Source organism: Branchiostoma lanceolatum, chromosome 5 (genome assembly GCF_035083965.1).
Source record: "Branchiostoma lanceolatum isolate klBraLanc5 chromosome 5, klBraLanc5.hap2, whole genome shotgun sequence".
NCBI classification, from domain to species: Eukaryota; Metazoa; Chordata; class Leptocardii; order Amphioxiformes; family Branchiostomatidae; genus Branchiostoma; species Branchiostoma lanceolatum.
In genome coordinates this window covers 15,923,118-15,938,473 of record NC_089726.1, presented here as the reverse complement: position 1 = coordinate 15,938,473, position 15,356 = coordinate 15,923,118, and the positions used below count along the sequence as shown (strand labels likewise).

The window sequence follows — 15,356 nt, the reverse complement described above, 5'->3', positions numbered from 1 at the left end:
AAGTTCACGATTTTACCTACCAACATCTGCTTGGAGACTACAGAGTGGCATGTGAATGACCCTTGGAACAGAATCTGCACGTAGATACAATAGCAAAGTAGACAGGAGGCTTGTTTTACGCAAAAGAGTAGACCATTGTCCGCAAGTAACAGTACAGAACGTGCTGTTGTGGGCGTCGGACGGACGTGTAGCTCCAACAAAAACATACAAGAGCGTCACACGTGTTCTGCGGTGCCGTCAATGTGAACAAGCTGAAGTTCACTACCGCCGGAGGAAATTTGTGTTAAGTGCCTTTCCGAAGGACACAACATCGGTAGCATGTCATGGGATTCGAACCCCGGACCTCTACGTTCTCGGGGCAAAACACCCTAACCATTTAAGACGCCAACACGACGCCTTGCGGTATCGAACCGTAGACTGAGCAAGTCTTCAGCACCAGGCAAGCCGTGCACCTGTTTATTGTTATTGGACCATGGAACAATCTGACGTTACATGGTTCTGTTCCAAGTACAAACCCAAGGTTCAGGGAGTAAGACTCCGGTAAGAGTACCACCGGTCATTCACAAGGAGCTAGAGATACGTTGCGAATGCATTCGTTTTTGCCTGATTTCGAAAAACACAATAAATTTTGTTCCCCTCCGGAAATGATGGTCAACAGTACATGACTAGAAAATACCGAAACTAGGAAAATGTGCAGTGTCCTTGATTGTACAGCTAATATTATACTAGTGTGGTGGTCTTTGGTGTAACGTACATGTAGTTGCCAATTTGGTAAGTGATGCTAGGCAACCACACTAGCGTTACTTTGTGAACTTCTTTAATACAGGAATAAAAGACATGTTGGCTACCATGTTTAATCATTGCTACAACGTTTCTCTTCTCTGTTTTGAAAATTTAGTCATCTTATTTTTTTTGCGCTCTCACATTAAATTTGGGGTCTGCAGAGGATGCTGTCCATAAGATTTACTTGCCGTGGCCGTGGTGTGAGTAAAAATGTCACGTGCCCGTAAAGTGACGTCAACACTCTCGATGGCAGCCATTTCTGTATTCGTTAATTAACTGTTATATAATGATGCATTAAAATATGCTGCTTTTAATGGAGGTGAAAAATGCCTACGGGATGCTTCGTCCGTTGCAGCGGTACGGTACTTATTCGAACTTTCTTCCAATTGGTTGATTGACGCATGCCTAATGAAGATGGACACTTCATGCCAAGCGTTCTCACATCCACACGGTAGAACCAAAACATCGGACGAAAAAAAATCAATATCGAGCGCATGCTATCTGGGTTGAATCTGAATAAAACACTCTTCTGCGCTCCCTTCATACAATCTTATCTGCTTTGCTTGTACACTACGTTTTCTGGAATGTCGATAGATATTTACAATTCAGATAAGACCTGCTATCAAGCACGTACACAGGTACGAAGTCCGTAAATAAATTCCCCCACAGGTACAGTACTTTTGGCGGGAAATGGCGAGTGGAAGAATTAAAACGTCGTTTGATTGTCGCCGCTTTAGGGAGAGTCGCGACTAAGGAAGAGGGTGGGGTGGATGAATGGGAGGTTATTTGTGGTAAACGGGACATTCAAAAGAGGTAGACATAAGAGAACGAAATATGTTCAAACCTCTTAGTACATGGTCAACCGTCTTTTTCAGTTTGAATTACCAGCTTTGTATTCGTTTCGCCAGTTCATTCTAGTGACGCTGAAGAAGAGTGATGGATGTCAATCGAAACGCCCGGAAATAAATCTCCGACTTTTATCCAGTTGTAGAGTTTGAATTATTTTGATATAAAACTCTTAAGTAGTTATTCAGCGTCGAAATCGCAGCGGTTTCTAACTGGCCCCAAAGATCGGATGTCGAGCTGTCAGAAAACAGAGTAAATTACAGAAGATCACAATCTTCCTATCAAACCTCTGCTTGGAGAATACCATTTATGTTAACTGCGAGCAAAACAATCAAATACAATAGAACTGTCAAATCAAAACTATTCTACCCGAATATCGGTATTGTGTTTGTACTCAAATCTGTATGTGTTGTATTTACTATTTTTGTGGTGCTTTATAGTACAGTATATACATTTTAAAAGACGTTTTGCAGTAATACAAACTTGATTTCCTCAACACTGTCTCGGCTTGTCAGTAAAACCGTTGTCATGGTAACGGGTGGATCAGAAATTATCGTAGAGGTAGAGTAGAAAATGAAAAAAAGGCTCTGGCGCTTTCTGAAGAAAAGACAAATAACAAAAACGAGGGAAATTTAAGTGTGTTGATTTTTTGGAAACATTCGCCTTGCCTCGCCGATATCTTTTGATACGTCCCCGCAGAATGGAGTGATAAAGTGTTTGTCCTACAGTGTCATTCAAAGAATGATTTATAAAGGATAATCGAACAAGACAACGGGGAATTCAGATGCGGTTGTAGTTCTCAATTCAACACGGAAATTATCATTAAAAATGAATGATGTCAGAAATTAGGAACTGTTGATGAGAAATGATTACCAAAATCTTAAAAATACTTTGCGAAATTCTACGCTAAGATACCTCCCAATTGACCTATAAAAAGAATGACAGACTGGAAATATGAAAATCCAGATGATCGAGAGGAAAAGTCTGATAAAAAAATATCGAAATATAATTAGCGAAGCAGAGTCAAGAATATGATGTATGACGTAGTCATGTGAGTGGGCTGGTGTGAGTGACGTCATCATCTCGTTTCATCTTAGCTGTTCCATACGTCAAATCCGGAACAGAAATGCCCACCAACAAAATCATATCACTTCGAATAATAATAAACATGTGTAGTATATATTGTGTCAGTTTCGCTTTACCTTTCGATGAAGGTGTTTCGAAAAACCTATTTTACTACAGCCAAACCAATAAATAATAAATAGATACACTAAAGCTCTTTGCTACTATTTCAGAATCATTAGGTAAATGTAAAGAAAACATAAAAGCAATGTCAACATCAATTCACCGTAACATCTATTTTTCCATTGAGATTCTTTTATATATTTCTAAGTTGAAGATATTCGGAGGACAGCCAATACTTGTTTTAGAAGGCCCGAACGGTATTTTCTTTTCAAAAGATGTCCAATACAGACCAGTAACGGATTGTCCCTTTATTCATTGATTGTGACGACGCTTTTCATCATTTGCGCATTTGGTATAAGATGCGGTTGCAGTACATCACATCATCATGGAAAAAAGAAGAAGTCACTCGAGCCGCAAAGGCCACGCCCACCGCTCGCTCAATTTTCATGTGAAATTTACATGATAATTTATAACGTCACGTGGTGTCAAGTTTCCATAGCTGCCCGGCACAACTGTCACATGATAAACAAATATTTCGGGGCACAACAAATCAACAACGGCACGGCATCGGAGAGAGTTTTGGTGACGTTGGGTTATTCCAGGACCTTTCACCCCCCGTGGGTACGGAAAAGAAGGGTGACAGCGAGTGTCCGGCGAGTACGGGGCGGCGAAACGGTGCGACGCAGCCGAGCAAGCCTCACACGAGGGGCCCCTGTGAGTTCACGACCCTTCTTTTCGCATGTTTACACACTACGCCGCTCCTCTTTTCCCCTTTCCCGCACTGTGTCACCCGAATTTGATATATTGCTCACTTCAGGATACTAACTGTAGCCACGATGGAATGTTTTTCATCGGTTATCAACGGTCAGAACGGAAGAGAACGCGGCGATTTTTCGCATTACGCAATTGGTGTAGAGAGAGCTGTAACGCCAGTGCGTTCATGTTTTCGCCCGACCTCGTATCCGCATTCCCGGCTTTGTGGCGCAGTTGTAAAAGCGCCCAGCGATCAGGTAGCACCGTACCAAGCACCGTGCCCTCTCCCGCGCCTCAAATAACATACTTAACACTCTAAAAATATCCCATCCAAGTTGAGAATAGGAAAAAGGTGTCAAAAATAGGAAATCACAAAATCCAAGAGGATCATCGAAACGCTGTGTCCGCGTAGCGATTTGTTATGAGGTCGCGTTGGGGGCCCTTTTTATTTTGCTACGTAGGAGGTAAACGTTGCGTACGTAGGTGTGATAAAACGATCTTTTCTGGTTCATGAACAGGTTGTCATCGATTATTTCATGTACGACAATAAGGAAAACATATCAATATAGCCATGTCATCTCTTATTCCAGACATTCCAAGCTCGGCAATCGTGAAATTTAACGCTTAACGCGTGTGTTTTTCTGTAGGTTTCCTCCGTGTATGTCGATTTCAACAACAATTCGCGTTCCCCCGTATCAATGCACGCACTTTCACTTATCGCCTTAACAACAATATTATGTAACATACACATCATATAAAAGCAAAACATTGGACGTGAATATTCACATATGACGATATTATTGTTGCTAAACGCTGTGTGTGAGTGATAGTTTGTCGATGCCGTCGTACATTGGGGGCCCATGAGGGCTTGGTTGGACTGATTTGTTATTCCAATAGCAGGGCCCGTTGCCGAATAAATATAATTTTCGGACGGGAGGATTTTTTGGTTTCCTTGTGGCGCAGTATCCGTTCGCTCGGTCGATGACGCAATGCTGACGAGCCAAAACAAGCCCTCGTGCGTCTTCGTAAACCAAGTTCAAAGCTAAGAAAAAACGATGGAAAGCGTCTCTTCCTAAAGGTAGGGTTTCTTCCGGAGATTGTCTTTTGCGTTAATGTTGTTTTCATGTACAATACGGAAGGATAGAATTAGAAGCGTGGCGATGTTTTGGTTACGTAGGTCGCAAGCAAATGTGGGTGTTCAGGAGGTCCTCATAATGTGGCAAAATTCACACAACTAGGAAGATATTAGCTTGATAATGACTCTCTACCAATTATGTAATTCCAGGGGGAGGGGCAATTTGTTATTTGGGGGCGGTACGATTAGTTAGAATGGATGTGCGAATAACAATATTGTCTTGTAACCCGCCCACAATACCCCACTGTTTTTTACATGTGAAAACACCATACAATAGTCACAAAATCCTCTCTTTGATCGTTATCTTTTTTTGATAGGAAAAACAATCAGTTTTTCGTAGTTTTTGTTGCACTGGAAGGTATATACTGTACCGCTGGCGTGTTGCCAAAGAGGTTGCATTGTGAAGGAAAACAGTATAGAGGGTAATTTTGCTGCGCAATCTTTGAAGGTCCCAAGGGCATATGCACATCAATATATGTACTCTAGCCAGGGACAGGTATCCAAATTGATATTTAAGAAAAAGTGTTGGCTTGAGAAAAACAGAACAATATTGTTAAAAACAATTCAAGCCTTTGATTTACCACTGCAAGTGTATGTTTTGAAAAATGTGTTGTGTACAATTTTGCTCGTTATATCAGAGAGAACATATCATTACAAATGACGTTAGAATAAGTTAGAGCTAGGTCATATCTCAATAACATTTCCATAAAAGTCTTATATCTATCCCTATGGCCTTGGGGTCAGTGCCATGTATGATCGAATACTATATTTGTTCTGTAGATTGATGATCTAATAATCTATACTATAAGGATAATTCAAGTTGAATATAATTGGCCTTGAGTGTCAATGCTGAAGCTTTGAATAAGAATATATCACTGACAATAGTTGTGATTAATATAATTAAAATTATGCTATGAATATAATATTTCTGTGAATCTATGTTACACAGTTATGCAAAGTGGAATATATTTATTGCTTGGTTGCTACATTCTTATTGGTGTATAGTATAGTATCACAAAATTTAGTCAGTGCCTGTTTTTTTGATACTGCATTAACTGCTATATTCTCCTGATTAGGGGCATCGACACAGGTAGAATTTTGGCCTGCTTCAATTAATAGTTAAGACACAAAGACACAAGAAAATCTGCCAGTTTCAAAGATTTCTTTCTCATCTGCAAGAGTAACTTACAAATCGGTGCATGCTATGTACTGTTATATAAGGAGGAAAAGTGCTAAGTAACTGTTACACAAGGATGTCTGGCACACTTTGTAAGCTGAGCTATCTTACTTACATAACAGTGTCGACCTCCCTAGTATAGTGTGAATTCTACCACAGAAACCTTTCTATTTCCCATTGAACTTCAATTAAAGTGCCTTTAAGTGAAGGGATAATATCCCTGGGGATCTTCTTTTACATGGAGTTCTAACTCTATTTGGTGAGTATAAGAAGAGTGTACAATCAGAGAACAGTTTTTTGCTGTGATATTTTTAAATGCATGGCTATGTACTATGTAAAATCAACTTTGTAGCAGCAACAAAATTGGTAGAACGTCTGAGTAAGGTAGTTTTTTTGCAGACTTACGGATTATGTAAACAGAGCTAGCACAGTCAGGAAACGAAAACATGATATACCAGATTATGTAATGCATCTTTCTAGGTCAGAGCAACCTATGTTTACTAGACTGTTACTGCTATAGTTTTAAGTTCTGTAGGAGTTATACAAGTATATCAAACAATTAATACATGTCTTAGTATATCATTATGAACTCCATATTCAATCCATCAAAATTGCAAAATGTCCGTTAGCAGATATCACTTCAGAATGCTTTCAATCAAAATTACATTACTCATAAATGACAAGAATACATCCCATCACAAAAATAGATATCTTTATTTGACATAAGACGACAGTGATTCACACATCATGATGCTGTTGTGGAGAAGAAGATATCAATAACTAGTGGTTAAAATATGCACAGTGGTGTTCACATCTCTGATATACAAATGCCTTATCTACACTGACCTCAATAGGTGTCCTTGAATCAAGTTGTACATCAATCACTGCAGAAGTATGTTCTCCCTAAGGACTATGTATCACAGGGAAAAATGTAATGCCGTATAGTTGAATATTGTGTACAAAATTAATGTTACATATTTTTGACCACATCGCATTGATTTTACGAAAGAGCAAATTTTTTCCGTTGCACTATAAGTTTTATAGCAAAAATATCTGACATACGTTGGTTTGACGATTTTATAATATCTTTACATTATGCTACATGATACAATACAGTGATAAATTATGTCGATTGAAAAATGACAGGTTTTATTACAAAGGTATGTTGTTACTGGGAAACGTCAAAACTGTCATAGGTGCACCAGAAGAATTGTGGAAAAATGTAAGGAAAATCTTATTTCTGGTGTATTTTTCCTGGTGTTCAAAACTGACTGTGATGATATAACTTAAGCTCAAAAGGACACGTACATGTAAATAACATAAAACTAAGATCCACAGCAAATACCCAATGAGCAAATTTTGTTTTTCTTCCCCATCTAAGTTAGCCAACAACATACCATGCCACCCTTTTAAAACCATGCTGATTTGATTTCTTGAAAAAGATAGAACAGAGCATGGTTGACCCAATATTGCATCATCCTAACGTTACAATATTTCTAGAACTTTGATACATAACAAGCGCCATGATATCTACTGCTTTGCCCCAGATCTAGACTACCCACCTGACCAAAGTACAGGCTGTAGTCAGGTTGTTTTTGAATGACGTAACTCGTATATAATCTGTTTTCGTGGATTGTGAGAATGAATGGGCACACCCACTTTGTGTAAACAATCACTGGTAGAACCTGTGCGATCACATACTGGTGATCTAGGCTACTATACAGAACCACATTGGGTGGATAATTCAGATGTTATCCAAGAGCTCTGAAGCAAGCAGTGTTGTGCTACAATTTTTGCAGATATAGATGTACATGTCATGTGTCCCTAATAATTCAAAAAAATTTCAGACCTTACCATCTAGTAAGGTTTTTATCATTCAATCTATTAGTATGTAGCATCACACTGTACTATATTGGCTTCTTTTGATGCTGTAGATCAAAAAGTAAGTATTTGTGAAGGTACAGCATATGACGGCATCCACAATTGATATTAACGGGCAACAAGCTTTTGATTTAGAAGAAGATACCTTTGAGCCACCTGCCTGTGAAATGCAGCTTATGTATTTGAAGCTACATGGCAGATTTCTTTGTTACACAGTGGTGTTGAACTTGTAGTAATGTTGTAGTTGTGAAGAATATGGTAAAGATATGGTACTATAGATATGTTGTAGTAAGAATGTTTACCGTTACAACTGCTGTACACGAAATATCATTAAGCTGTATGGCTCCACGGCAGGTTGATCTGTATGTACACACTGCTACACACACTGCTGAACTCTGACCTCCTTTTCATCGCTGCGCACACGCCCTTCCATTCACCTGCAGCACAACAAAAACAAGACTGCGTGACACTTAAGCCCATGGCAACCCCAGCGCTGGCAACAGGGAGGGGCCTCTTGGCGACACCACTCGGAAACGCAAATGCCCATTCACCTGGGGTACGCAGGGGGTAATCGGAGAGCCAGTCAACAACTCCAGTACTTGTTGACATAGTTTTTGACCTACCGGGGTAGATGTAAATGACTCAGCTTTGCCTTGACTGTGTGAATACCGGTTGCATGTGCCAGGGTGAAAATCTGGGGATACTTTAGGAGCAATCCTGTTCCAGCGAGAAGGTAATCACAAACTGTGTCATAGCTGTGAAAACAGGTAAACATTGCGGGAGTCGTGAAAGGTCAGGTGTAATGATGTTTGGCAGAAAGAGGATGTTTAACTCACGCACGGAGGGTTTCAACTCCAAGTTTTCTCAGCCAATTTGCTGTGGGAAATAGCAACGGCATTACTTGCCCTGTGCTGATTGGTTAAAAATTGTCGGGATCAAGGCTGGCGCTGCTAGGAGCCGTTTCAGTTGAGTCAGGTTGTGGAGAAAGCTCCGACTGGTAACTGGGACAATTTCCTGGTGAGTGGGCGATCTTGTTTTCCATGTAGCACAGCAGTTGTTCCTAATTTCTTGGGATCTTTTTGATTGAGAACTGTCAATGGGTTCTAAAAGGGAAAGCGGTACACTGTTTTTTTGATTGAAAAAGTGAGTGGTTTTCAAAGTTAAAAAATATGTGTAAAAGGATTAGTACATTGTAAAAGCATATTACCATTATGATTCACAAATATGTTTTGTCATACAAATATGAATTTTTATTATATTAGCAGGTGACTAGGGAGGGTGAGGGTGTACATTTGGATGATTGATTCTTTTATTCGTAGAAAACATGTTGTTCACCCGCTTTGCTGGAACATGTGTAGGTGGGGTGTTTGTGTAGTAACGCGTAACGATCATGAGAACAGCGCATGGTCACTTGAGGTCAGCCCCCCTCCCACTCAACTGCCTGCAGGTAGTTTCTAAAAGTGAATAGTTTCTAGTTGTTGCAGTGTGAAGAAAAAGCTATCACCTAGTGGCTAATGTAATTAGCAACTCGGCTTGTCATTTGTTGATTGTTAAATGGTTGATTAAGTTCCACACCCATATTCAAACACTTGTTTTGTAACCTGTAGGTCACTGACACTCCCGTAGGTCGTGCAAACAAAAACATTTTACAATAACACTGATAAGTCAATTAAGAAGCAAAGACGGTTGTCTTTTGGAAAAGCACAAATAGAAGTATTGAATATAACATTTTTACAGTATAACGTTAATATCAATTGATATGATTCAGAGCCCTTATATGCCCAAAAAAAAAAAATTCTGGAGGCAGCTAACACTGTTGTAATCAGTCATAGCTAACAACCAACAATGCTACCATAGTTGCTGACCCTCAGGCATGAGGATGGGACTAGGTAAAGGCAACAACCAAAGCTATCATAATAAAGCTATCATAATACGTAAGCCATACATTAAGAAAGGGGGAGGGGCTTGGTTAGAACAGGTGTCATTTTAAATGGATACCGGTAAAGGACATAGTAGAAACAAAAGTGAAACTGCTTACAAAGAGAAAGATGAAAGGATCATTTTGAACTGAAAGCAGATCTGGAGTTACGCCAAAAATAGTTACTCAAGCAACTGGATAAAATTTTGAAACAGCATCCGATATCTTTCGTCAGTGACTAAAGGAAAGGAAAGGAAGTGGGAGAACCAGGTTTTATACCAAAACTATGTGTTATAATAAATAATAATGGTTTATTTCACAGAAGCATTTCGCAGCCTTTAGGCTGAATTGCACACTCCTTTCACATGAGTAAAAAATCGACTGTAGGCAATACAATTGATTAATATACAGCTGGGTAAAATCCTATACATAAAATTCACGGCCTTAAAGATTAAAAGTATTTTTTTAAAATTCTATTGATATGATTAACAGCAATAACTGTACTGTGTTAATGAAGTGAAGACAATTTAGGATGTTTCAATAGAAGATTAAGTCAAGAAAGCAGAGTTACATTAACATTTAAGCATAAAAGCTGCTGAAAATTATCATTTTTCTAAAGAGATATGTATCTAACCTGCCACTTTTTACTTGACCCAAAAACCGACATATTTCCTAATACTAATAGTCTATAACTCTAGATGATATACTTCTGGCATAATCTTATGACCTTTTTATTGACAGCAGAAATGTGAACCATCATCATTTCCTTTATAGCATGTACAGTTATGGCATTCTATTATGACTTCACTTTACAGTGTCATCATCCACTGCAGCCATATATAAAGGAAAACCCAGCTCAAGTGCTCCAAATTCAAAGAACTAGTCATCAACCTTAAATCCTCCTGGGATCTTCATCTTGCAAAGTTTATACTGCTGAGAGAAGAAACAGGGAAGCTCTAATTGCCTCATGCATAAAAATACAGTTCTGTGGTCGATTGATCCTCGCAGCAGTGCAGCAATTGACCCCAAAAGTGTGGACGTTAAATTCCCATTGACCACTCTATCATTCTTATAACTCACATCACCATGGAGACATTCTTTTGAATGAGAGTATAGCAAGTGACCTTTGGAACCATAAATTGAAGTTTTCTTTATCGCCGGAACTAGTTTATGTTCAAGAATTTATTACTTTTATGATAAGAATGGGCAGGATGAGGTCATTGACCTGTTGGAAATGGATATTCTTATAAAATCCTCTTGGTGTAATGATGACGTTTGTAAGCAGTCGTGCCATTGGTCAGCATTTGTAACCTGTCCCTCCATTGGTTATCGTCCTCACCTGCAGAAAAAAAAAAAAAACAGTGGCAATGCAATCTGCATTTTGGAAGGTAACTGCAAGGGGGATCGGAACCTGTTACCCACATTTGTATGCTTGCATCCTGTCTGTACATTTTTACTTTAAAAACAAAATACAAAAAGGTTTTGATACTAAACAACAAAAATCAAAACAAACTGAATTTGGAGAAAGCTGACAGTTCAGGAATAGTCACATTTACATAACAGTACATGACAAAATTTATGTTCTTAGGTAACCCCTCCCCCCCACCTTTCCATCAACCAGCCTCAACTGACCTCCTTGTTTATGACTTGCCAAGGCTAACAATACTAATTTTTTTCACATCATGTCCATTTTGGAATCTCAGATAGGGGGAGTTTGTATGATTTTTATACTGAGTCTGACCCTGCCATTTGCCTCATGTTTTTAATTGTTCCCAACAAACCGATTCCTTTTGACTAACTTTCCCAACTGCCCTTCATAATCTACTTTAACGAAAAGGCCCTGATTGCCCATGAACATCAATTTGAATTAGGGCATTTCTTATCCTCATTCAATAGGCATTAGTCAACCTTGTAGGGAACATTTACACAATGTTCTGAACCTTAACATGACCTACTTCATACTTCACTGCTTGAATCCTACTAAAATAGTACATAATATGACTTGTCCGACCTGGATGACTGAGCATTTAGAGCAAGGCAAACCTCACGCATGTAAATTCAAAGTATGCTTCTGCTGCTTGCATGACATTTTGATATAATGACATCAGGCAAGGTCATATAGGGGAAACATCAGTGATTTGTTATTAGTTAGTTACAGGATAACTTAGAAGTGTATAAATCAATTCTCATATTTTTTGGTATAGGAGGCTGGGGTTAGAATGAAGGAATGAATCTTATCAATGATGTAGATTTAGATTTAGATCCAGATGTTTTTTTGAGGGCTCATTGCAAGGTAGAAGGCTTGAGCAAATCTGACATTAGCAAGCTAAGGGTTAAGGTTAGAAACAGAGAATCCCTTGATGTTTGATGTCCTTACCACTTTGACCAGTTTAATTCATTCAGCCAAGAAAATATTTTGCAATGTGTACATTTTGACTGTGACATCATCAATGACATGTTACCGGCAAACATTTTGACAACGTGAACAACAGATCACAAAACGGTTTGGGAGGGGCTGTCAATTTTCAAAAATTTCAAACAGAATGTGCTATGTAATTTACCGGCTCTTTATCATTTTTCATTTCACCATGATATCCAAATTTTCATCCAAAGGAATAGAATTGGTAGGCTTTATGATACTGTAATTCTTGTTTCTTTCACTGTTACAGTAACTTTATGTTCACGTCGGTTTTCACAGTCACCTCTGTATCATGAACTTATCATCACTGTTTTTATTTATGATTCCTTCACACATCTGTTCTGTAAATCACTTGCCGTCATTGTGAAGTTAAAGTTCAGTGAAAATGTCCATATTCCTCACACTGTGAAATTTTGCTACCGTGAAGATAAAGTGAATTACAGTATAACCTATGTTTCAGGTGAGGAACTGACAACATGGCTGCAACGGACCATAAAGCGAAAGGCAAGACTCGCTCCAAGTCCCAGGAAAGGGAACTGAGCAGCAGAGAGAAATCCATGGCACAGGCAAGTACAGTGACATTTACAGATTATGCTTTACAAAACGCTTGATTGTACAGTTTCCTGATTGGGCCTTACTAATTTAATTTGTTGCTTCAATAATCCAGAATTTGGAAAATCATCATGAAAACAGCGTACCTTGGTACGCACAGTTTCATGGAGTTTGAAGTCTTTTTCTCAGCCCGCTGTTCATCTTGACGTTACATGTTGCTCAAATTCTACCGAAAATGTCTGACAATCAAGGAGATACAGTAAACTGGTATGGCCTTGAGCGTTCGTATTGTTACATGTTATTCAGGTTCAGGTAACCGTTGTTCTTGAGTAACCCATAACTATGATGTAACATACTGCAACGTGAGAGGACAAAGGTTCAAGGGCGCTTTTCCTTTCACATCCTTTGCTTTTACTATCGTTGTTGGACATCGGAATAACAACCTTCCCACTGAAGTTACTCAATGTGCAAATTATTTTTGAAAGCAGTTTTCCACAGACTGGACTAACCTCGTTTACTTGTTCTGAGCCTGGTTGGCTGATCAGCTCAGCCAAATTGATTGGCTTGTGTATGGAGTACAGGTGGTTCTGTTTTGTCCAGAGAGTTGACCTGCATAGTGAGAAAACAGCACAGGTTATCTCGAGATGGTCATAGGCCAAACATACATCTTATAACAGTACAATAGTGCCTTGTGTTGTATACATAATTATAACATTTAATTTATATTTGCTCAGAATCTAACCTCTATTAACATTAACCCACCAGGTTACATAATTCCACTACTTTAAAAAAACAGTGTGTTTGAGAGATCTCTAGTGCAGCACCCCACAGGTATGATCAGTTTAGAGTGCAGGAGTGCATTATACTGGGGGACATTGGGTTGGAGATCTGTTTGGACTTATCCTTTCAGGGTGGCGAAACTATGTGCCCTGGTGGAATTATGTTATCAGATGTTACACTATACGCCAACCTTGAGTCCGAACTGTATAGGTGACTAGAGTCACATACCCAGAACCTGTCACTCGTATTTTTGATAGATCCTCATCCCTCAGTCCATAATGGTCTGTCCCTAATTGAATTATTTCTCTTCAACACAAACACATTTAGTATGTTATTTGAAAGATAAGGCTTGATCAACTACACAAGGTCTTTCCTTCCTTTGCAACGCTTGAATATCAAGGTTATAGTGCTTACCGCTCATTGAGCAAAGCTTGTTTAAATCAACTCAAGGTTTTACAAGTTCAGTGACCTGTGCGTCTTAAGTGATACCGGAGGTAAGACGTGTCTGTTACCTGTCCTACTTAGTACCACTTGTCAGGTGCTAAAAGGTGTCGATGCCCTCGAGAAAAAAAAGTTCAACCGATGCACCTGAAAACTCACACAAGACGGACGTGTTCTAGTTGCACTGTTTCTCACCACTTCAAAATGGCTCCTTGAGAAAAGCGATCACAGAAAGGAGGGTATTATAATAGCCTCTTAGATCAAACGTGGCATTTTAATGAGGAGTCTTAGGAAAGATCTTGTCATTACGAGGAAGCTTCGTCTGATTAGCAAGGAGTGGGATAGCAGAAACGAGGGCTCCTTGAAGGGATTGTTCCCTGTTGGCCTATCATCCTTGATTCGATCCACTGTTATCGTACATTCTGTTTACACTGCCCTAGTTTTCTTTATCTCTTACTTAAATACAACCTGGAAAGGTTGGCCTTGTTCCAAATACAGGGTCCCATGACTCAGGAAAACAAGTTACATTCCAGGCGGTCATTTACCTGCAGGTGTACATACATCAAATACTTAATAAGTGGATACGCCAAAGTAAGTGACGTTTTGTTGGAAGCAGGGCTGTCTCCAGCTTTAAAGATTTTTTCGTCCAACTCATTGTTTGGGAGCTTATGTTGTCAATTTTCATTGTTAGATCTGTCATTTTAAGCTTACAAAAATTCATTTTCATCAATTTCATGTCACGAAGTTCATATTTTTGGACAGACAAGGTGAAATTTTTTACGTCCCAACAAGTTAATTTCCGTCCCAGGACGGAGGGACGGGTCCTGGAGACAGCCCTGGTTATAACTAGATAGATACATTGTTAGAAATTGTGTGTAGGTTGATTTTCAGAAGCCATGGCTTTGCTGACAAAATTTTCCTTCTATATGACAAACAACTGAGTTGTATTTTCTAGATGCAACCTGTTAATAATTTGATTATCAAATCTGCTGGGCTGTAAATGGAAGGAAATCTGTAGTTTGTATTAGGATTGGATGTATTAGCTTTGAGTTAGAGGTGGCAGTTTAGGGAAGTCTTGGATGATGCCCTTGTGGGTGGTTGCTTGGAAATCTCTGTTTGATCTCTGGATAATAAGCCAGATCTCTGACAATCTTGGATTGTTAGGCATTCTTTGAATATGTGCTATCACAGAATAATCTGCATACTTGGAACAGATTATTTACTTGTTGTCAAACTAATTTAGAGAAAATTTGCAGTTTAGAACAGATTCTAATTGTCTCTAATCTAAATGATAGGCACTGGCTTGGAAATAGGAGAAGAAGAAGTGTGAACATAATCAATGGCCAGTGTTTTGTAGCCTGAGGTCCCCACAACAGTGCAAAGAGAAGTCACATTATTATTCTGTAAGAGTACCTGTTACAGATACACAAGTGATTGTTCTTAACCAGTTAGAGTAAACTTTTGCCATTTTTATGCTTCGTTCATT

At 39.0% G+C, this 15,356-nt stretch overlaps 1 protein-coding gene and 1 long non-coding RNA gene across 8 annotated transcripts in view; one reads left to right on the top strand and one right to left on the bottom strand.

The window, feature by feature from the left end:
• The first annotated feature begins 3,328 nt into the window (after positions 1-3,328).
• The window catches only part of LOC136435443 (myosin-11-like), a 43,530-nt gene continuing 31,502 nt past the window's right edge, over positions 3,329-15,356 (top strand). The window contains exons 1-2 of one of the 5 annotated variants that reach the window (XM_066428944.1): positions 3,329-3,528; positions 12,558-12,663. In XM_066428944.1, the coding sequence (XP_066285041.1) occupies positions 12,574-12,663 (90 nt within the window). In that variant the 5' untranslated portion in view covers positions 3,329-3,528; positions 12,558-12,573. Of the gene's footprint in view, positions 3,529-4,527; positions 4,646-8,382; positions 8,494-8,665; positions 8,778-12,557; positions 12,664-15,356 lie in introns of those variants that run through there. The other 4 variants (XM_066428951.1, XM_066428946.1, XM_066428945.1 and 1 more) reach the window with 4 other exon arrangements.
• LOC136435444 (uncharacterized) overlaps positions 6,575-15,356 on the bottom strand; it is a 41,505-nt gene continuing 32,723 nt past the window's right edge. For 2 of the 3 annotated variants that reach the window (XR_010755841.1, XR_010755842.1), the window contains exons 3-4: positions 13,159-13,258; positions 6,575-11,017 (exon numbers count right to left, since the gene is read on the bottom strand). This is a non-coding gene — a long non-coding RNA (uncharacterized lncRNA). The remainder of the gene's footprint in view (positions 11,018-13,158; positions 13,259-15,356) is intronic. The other variant, XR_010755843.1, reaches the window with a different exon arrangement.